Source organism: Parasteatoda tepidariorum, chromosome 3 (genome assembly GCF_043381705.1).
Source record: "Parasteatoda tepidariorum isolate YZ-2023 chromosome 3, CAS_Ptep_4.0, whole genome shotgun sequence".
Taxonomy (NCBI): Eukaryota; Metazoa; Arthropoda; class Arachnida; order Araneae; family Theridiidae; genus Parasteatoda; species Parasteatoda tepidariorum.
The window spans coordinates 30,758,030-30,765,290 of record NC_092206.1 but is presented as its reverse complement, the minus strand read 5'-3'; the positions used below and the strand labels follow the sequence as shown (position 1 = coordinate 30,765,290).

Here is a 7,261-nt window from a genome sequence, read left to right as displayed (position 1 = left end):
CGGATCGAGTGTTAGGAGAAATTTGCCTTCGTGGAGGACTTTTTGATGGACCTAACCCCCATTTGCGTTACATGGTGAGGAAGACCACGAGAACCTTTAACGGTTAGCCCGATGGCAAGATGAGTCTATACCCCTTCGTTTACCACTGAGGATATTTCACGTCAGCACTGTGATCGGTGCAAGCCGGATGCGGAATTCGCATCGACTGGGATTCGAACCCAGTTAGCCTCATTGGAAGGCGAATGCTCTATCCCTTGAGCCATCGCGGCTCAGGTTTTCGTTATAATTCACGTTGTTGTTAAGGAAAGATGTTGCAGACGTTTAGAATTCAGGATTTTTCGGCAAAACATCATTCTGGTTATGATAGGTCACACAATCGTTGGTGGACAATAAGATAAGTGCGTTCATTGTCGCCACACTAACCAATCAGGCTAGGGTGTGATCGAGAGACTGTCCAAATGCTTGCAAAATTAGAATTCTTTGACAGATTTAAAGTGTCGCTATTTTAATTTGACTTTTTGACATTGCACTTTTATACTCATAAGAAAAATATCATTTTTAAATGTAAATGAGAATTCTCCGTGTTATAAGAATTTACGAGTTTTTTATTGTACTCCATTAAATATACAAAAAATTAACAATATACTAAATATAATAAATAAATTAATAAATCAGTGAAATCGTGTTATTTTATTCAACAAAATAGAAAATTATCTTTACATCTTATGAAAATACAAAATTATCATAATAAAGGTCATTCTTCAAGAGCAAATTTTAACTTTGACTTTATTACTTGACACCTGTAAAATAATGAAGAAAAGAATAAAAATATATTGTAATTACAAATATGAGCAATAATTTTATTTTTTATGTATATAAATAAAATATAGTATTCTATTTATATTGTTAAGTAAAACACGGTTAGGTTAAAGGCGAAACGGTTAAGTTAAGTGAAAAACGGAAAAGATACATTTCGTAATGTGCACTAATGCATAAAAATAATATGTACTATTTCTTAAATTTTATGTCTTGTATTAATTTTTCTATGCATATTATGGACTGTATCTCAGTACGTAAAATATGATTCGTTAGTTATCCGTTTAGGGGTGGGGCGTAAATAACATAGTAACAGAGTGATTTTATTAGTATATTGGGTACCTATTATAACAATTTCTATTATGTAATACCACAATATCAGAATCAACTATGACTACGATTAAAAAGTAATGATGTAAATAATGGTAAGGCGATTTCTTGCACTGTTAAAACAACTCCCGGACGCTCATCTCTCTCACATATTTCCCTCTCTAGATGCATTTTGCTCGAAAAAGAGATGCTCAACTTATAATGATGTTTCAACTTCAAAACTTGGAGTCTTCAAATTTGTTTTAGAATTATTTCGATGCACTTTTTTTCAATTTTTAGAAACTCACTTTTTAAAGAGGGCAGCATCCTCCCTCAAAAAAAGAATAAATACCAATACATATCGATAGTTTATAATAAAGCTTTCTGTTATTAACATACTTTTATGTGAAAATGGCGAAATCTTATTTTTTCTCATGTCTACAGTTGTTAGATCAGTAAAAAAATTAACATAAATTGGATATGTTTTAAATTTTCTAAAAGTTAATAATTGAAACTCAAGTATTGCCTATTACCGTTTTAATCATGATTTCCAATGGCTGAAATGAACCTATCCATTGCTTGGATATTTTCTCGGGATGTTTCTGGTACTATTGGTGGTATCACTTTTGGCAGTATTTTTGGTATCACCTTTGGCAGTATTTTTGGTATCACCTTTGGCAGTATTTTTGGTATTATTTTTGGCAGTATTTTTGGTATCAGTTTCACTAGTATTTTGAAGAACCAAAATGCTCGTCTAATGGGCAATTTGTTAGGACCTCTCTGAGTTTCCTCATCATCTTCATCCTCATCATCTTCCTCATTTGAAATATCAGTTCTCATGGGGATAATTTTCTCTATAAATAAAGTCAGATTAGCAGTAATTTTTATGTTATTTACAGATCGAAATTATGTATAAATATTTTTTTGTTTCATCTGTGTGAAATAATGTTATGTACCATTTATTTTGTTAAATATATTTTACCAGAAATTGAAATAAAAAATAAAATGAAAATATTGGTTTACGATTCCTCAACTGTCGTATTATTTTAAATATCAAGGCTAAATACTTCAATATTGAATTATTTTTTAAAAATACAACATTTTAATTGAAAAGGCAAACGTTTTTCATCACAGTATATGCGGTGTTTTTACAATTTTAGTAAAACAAACAAACAAAAATCTAAAAATATGTCTATTTGGATTAATTCCATCAATTAGTAATCAAACTCTGCTAAATATTTAATTTGCGCATAATAATCGATAATTTATTTCTAAGAATCATCATAGATATTATATTTCTGGTTATTGTGATGCCTTAAGAGAGTACACATTTTCTGATTAAATATATTTAAAGTGCACTTTGTATCTATATTTAATGTGCACTAAGTAACTTACATTTACCAGGTAAACGTAAGTTAATGTAAGTTAAATTAAACGGAATTTTTATTAAACTTTTTGCTCCGACATTTAGATTTGAATACCAGTACCATGTGTTGAGGGAATGCAACGACAGTAAATGAACTGTATTTTATTTTAATTTAAAGTTTAGAAAGTTTCAAATTTCATGAACAGCACAATAGATCGTAATTTCTTCTATCGTGACATGTTTATTTCTGATCCACCATTATATGTTGATTTATGGAACGCCACCACAATACTCTTTTTCCAAAAAATGAAGTGAAGGATGTATTTTATCAAGAGACCTTGTGTATTTCACAAAACTACATGTGGCATCGCCTATGTATCCTAGTGCAGTCCTCTACCTTCACGTGGAAGATTAGTAGTGTTTCATCAAGTCACAGATGAGCGGCAGACTGACTATGGCTTGTTAGATAATCTCTGGATGCCATCTAGCGGGAGAGATGGAAATTACAAACGTTTATACTCCGGTATTTTGAATATTGGTATTGCGAGGTGTGTGAGTCTAATATCAATGACCATGGAAGAGTTGTGTACTTTTAGAGTTCAAGTCAATGAAGCAGAAATGGGACTTCAAACCTTGTAGGCCATGCGGCAGCTCATTACATCACTTTGTTACAGTGATCTACCAATCTAAATACACTAGGTTGCTTTAAGAAGCATCGCTTTATTGGAGGTGCTTCATAGCAGCCATCGCATGGTTGGCATAAAACACATCTGTGGCAAGTAAGTCATCCATATTATCCGAGTTGCCATCTGACTAATTGATTCAGGACTTAAAATTGTTATTAACTATGCTTATTTTAAATTTATAATGGATTCTCTCAGAAAAGGAAGTCGAGTTTATTTCTATACCAAATTCACAAATTTGTGCTTTGAATTACTAAATAAGGAATTGAATGTTGTGCAAACATTCTAGGTTGAAGCGTCATATTCTCATTTAGAACGTTTTTCAACTATGGTTGTTATTCATCTAACATATTAAATTAAATTTTGTTTAAATCTTACATTTTAAAATTAAATTTGTATTTAAAATAAAAATAAAGATTTACCATTACTTTGATGAGCCAGTTCTTCAATTGCACTTAAGAACTGTAACATATTTTTTTCCTGTTGCTCATAATCTTGTCCTTCCGGAATATTTTGAGATTCACCTATGAATGCCAATTTCAATATTTTAAAATATATAATTGTATTATAAATTAAATAATCAAATTTTTGGAATAAATAAATATTTACCATCCATTTGGTCGATAAGATTTTGAATCAAATTTAAGCTATTCAAAATATTTCTTTCCTGATTTTCATAATCTTGCTCTTCGGGAATGATTTTAGGTATGCCTATTTCTTTTTTTGGAGGACCAGAGACAACACATGCACCTATTCCAAACGATCTAACACATTGATATCCAGATCTGCAGCAGTCATGTGAGCGTCCAAGAAATAGTTTACGGCAGCAAGCTGAGAAGTATTTAGTATATTTTTGTTAACTAACATTAGAGAGATGCATAAAATAAAATAATCTAACCAGCAATGCGTATTACACTGCAAAAGTTCGGGTATAAAGTACTAGCACTTTGGGTGTGACATCCATAAAATACATTTTACCGTTAAATTAATTTTTACCATAAACTATTACACCGTAATTCTTATAGTAGTATTTATTTAATTAGAGTGTGTCAGTTGTCTTACTGTAATTATTGCTATAAAAATTATCAGAATTTTTTTCCCGCAGTATTTTCCGTTAAAATTTCACCGTAACTTGTTTCGGAATTTTTAAGTGCACAAATGAAAAAATAAATTATATGCTTTTATGTCCATTAAAAGAACTAGCTCAATAGGCATGATAAAAGATAAGTAAAACTTCAGGGATAATGCGAAATTCATTGTAATTATTTTCTCCCATTAGTAATTTGAATGCGTCTAAAGTTAATCAGATTAGCTTCGTTATTTGCATTAATTGACATTGATATATACACAATATATTATTCACGCTTTCTCAGAAAAATCAGTTCAAAACTACTTCATAATAATGGTACTTCAAGCCATATTTTTGCTAATAATGTGCTATTTACGTGACTGCTGTGAGTTTGCTTCAGTTACTTATGACTGTTAGGACAAGTTCAGCATATCTAAAGGCAGCGATGTCAATGATCATACTGCAAAGCACAGTTTTGTAAAGAAGAAAAGCGTAAGTGGTCTATTTTTTTAATATTCGAAAACATGAGCCATAATGGCTTACGAGATAAAGCGTTTGCCTTCCAATGAGGCAAACCGGGTTCGAATCCCAGTCGATACGAATTCCTCATCCGGATAGCACCTACAACAGTGCTGACGTGAAATATCCTCAGTGGTAGATGGATCATGAGTTGGAGTGTCTTGATTTTAGATCAGCGGGGGTAAACCAATTGACACCTTTATTTCTCCATTGTTCCCCCATTAGAAATGTGCCCTTACTTGTTACCATAGCAGCCGACAACACCAGANAGTTCCCTTGTCTTCTGGATTGAGTTCAAAATTACAAGGCCACCAGTTGTACGTTAGTAGTCGTAAACCCATAAAAATTGCGTCGGCTGTTTAATGACGGTTATAAAATAAAAAATAAATAAGAAGTATAAAATTTAAAATAAATAAGAAGTATAAAATATAAAATAAATAAGAAGAGCAAAATAGGAGAATAAGGAAGCAAATTTGATGATTTTCTTCTATGAGGAAAAATGTCGCCAAATGGTCGATTTTTGTAAAAGTATAATAACTTTTAAAATATTTATTGTTATATATAGTTATTCGTCAGTTCTAACCCAGATAGTTCTTCACAGCAAGATGATAGATACAGTTTAAAATAGTCACTTTGCTTGAAATTTAAGGTACCAAATAAAGGTTGCTGAAATTAGAACGATATTTATATTTAGCCCTAGGCAACCTTCAAACAGAGTGCTAATTAATTTTGTATTATTTAATAATTCGCACAGAGCTGGTTTTTAAGGTTAACATGTAAGAATAATTAATGTTAATACATCTAATTAATTTATAAACTGCTTCTTAAAAAATAATGGTGCTATTTAAAACATTTAAAATTTCTGAAACCTTTCAAACCTCATTACCATTCAAGTTTACAGCAACCCTAAACTGTATCGAACCATATCCTTACAATTTTAAATTTGATTAGCTTGGTTTGACATGATATTTTAAATATTTTATAACTTAACACCTTATTAAGTTTGCAACAAATTTTAACAACAACCGATATTATGGATCAAAGTTTAACCGATTTTTTTAGATGTTTCAATTTTTCTCTGAATAATTAATTAAATATTCTGCATTACCTCCTCCCTCGCATGGTAATCCATCAGGGCAAGTTACTCCCAACACTGTTTTCTCAAAAGTCGATGCAATGAAGCAAACTAATAGCAGAGTTATACCTAAGAAATGGATTAAAAAAATATGCAAATACGATTGGAAATATTTGAAAATTTATTTCTAAAAAACTACTACAAAAATACGACAAAAGTTGTAAATCAGATGTCAAGCCGTAAAAATCTATTGTGAGAATAAAAATATTTTGTAGGTAATAGGTTATTGCAGAAATTCATCTCCGATTTAAATCGAAAAAAAATATTACATGTGTCAAGGGAATATAAAAGTAAGTGATATAAATAATTTATGAGACTTAACTGTACGCATTAGGTCATTGCGAAAATCCCTGTTACTTATCGCCAAGTAGATGAAGCAAAAAATTTTAAAAGTTAAAGGAAAACATTCCCTCTACTCAAAATAATGAAAATGGCAGAAAATAAAATAGTATCATAGAATTACGTGTGCAAAACTCGTAACTGTCCTCATTATTGTCTTTAAAACAAAAATATGAAGAAAAAAATAGAGAAAAGTGTTGAAGCAGTCACATAAATTAGTGCTATTTCTTAAGATAACTGTTCAGTTACGAGCAGTTTTTTACCCCCAAATGCAGCAACTCTCGTCAACATATTCAAAATAAAATTTGGAAGGAAATGAAAAACTGAATTCAAATTGAATCTGGAAAAAAATTAAAGTAAAATTAATATTAGAAATAAAAGCAATTTTACTTCTAAAATGAAGTAAAATTGTAGGTTGTACAGAAGTAAAACAACAATTCTGTATAACTTTATAAATATATATGAATAAAAAATATTCCAAACAAATGCAGTTTTTTAATTTATGAATAAATTTAAAATTGCATAATTTGTTTTAGAGAGGAAAACTTAAGGCCATTTATGAAAAACATTGAAAAAAAAAACTTTTTTGAAATATATAGATAAAAATAAATACACTAATTTCTACTCAGGAAAACAATATTTACCTCTCATGGTAGTAAGTGAAACGAGTAAACACTAAACATAATAAAATGACTTGGACTAACGGCAATTTATATGATTTTTTATCAGCAAGCTCAACTGAAATGTAATCAATTCCTTATCTGTTTTACCAGCTAATAATTTCTTAAATACAAATTTATTTTTACCTCTGATTATGTAAATGCCGTTATTATTATCACAATTCAAATTAACGAGTTTCGACGGTGGTTTTAAGCTTATCTATAAATTAAATATTGTGTTTTTATTCCTAGAAATTTTTATGATCACTAACTTTGATAAATGATTCAACACTCACAAATTTCAACAGTTATCTCTTTTTTAATTGAAATTTGCTCAGGAATCATTTAGTTTGATTTTTTTTCAAT

At 30.1% G+C, this 7,261-nt stretch overlaps 1 protein-coding gene across 2 annotated transcripts; it reads right to left on the bottom strand.

Moving 5' to 3' along the window:
- Positions 1-671: 671 nt before the first annotated feature.
- Positions 672-6,927, bottom strand: LOC107456065 (uncharacterized). 2 transcript variants are annotated; one of them, XM_071178455.1, is made up of 6 exons: positions 6,881-6,927; positions 5,871-5,966; positions 3,784-4,005; positions 3,597-3,698; positions 1,652-1,979; positions 672-800 (listed from the first exon to the last, which is right to left on the bottom strand). In XM_071178455.1, the coding sequence occupies exons 1-5, from the start codon at positions 6,885-6,887 to the stop codon at positions 1,663-1,665; spliced, it is 744 nt and encodes a 247-aa protein (XP_071034556.1). In that variant the 5' UTR covers positions 6,888-6,927; the 3' UTR covers positions 672-800; positions 1,652-1,662. The 2 variants fall into 2 exon arrangements, with proteins under 2 accessions (XP_071034556.1, XP_015929311.2); XM_016073825.3 differs by having other exon boundaries at positions 1,659-1,979.
- Between the last annotated feature and the right edge of the window lie 334 nt (positions 6,928-7,261).

Excerpts from the sequence above, each read along its gene's own strand:
- LOC107456065 (XM_071178455.1), bottom strand. Across the intron at positions 4,006-5,870 it reads ATTACCATGCGAGGGAGGAG|CTTGCTGCCGTAAACTATTT; the intron begins GTAATGCAGAAT and ends AATACTTCTCAG. Across the intron at positions 1,980-3,596 it reads ACTGGCTCATCAAAGTAATG|AGAAAATTATCCCCATGAGA; the intron begins GTAAATCTTTAT and ends CTTTATTTATAG.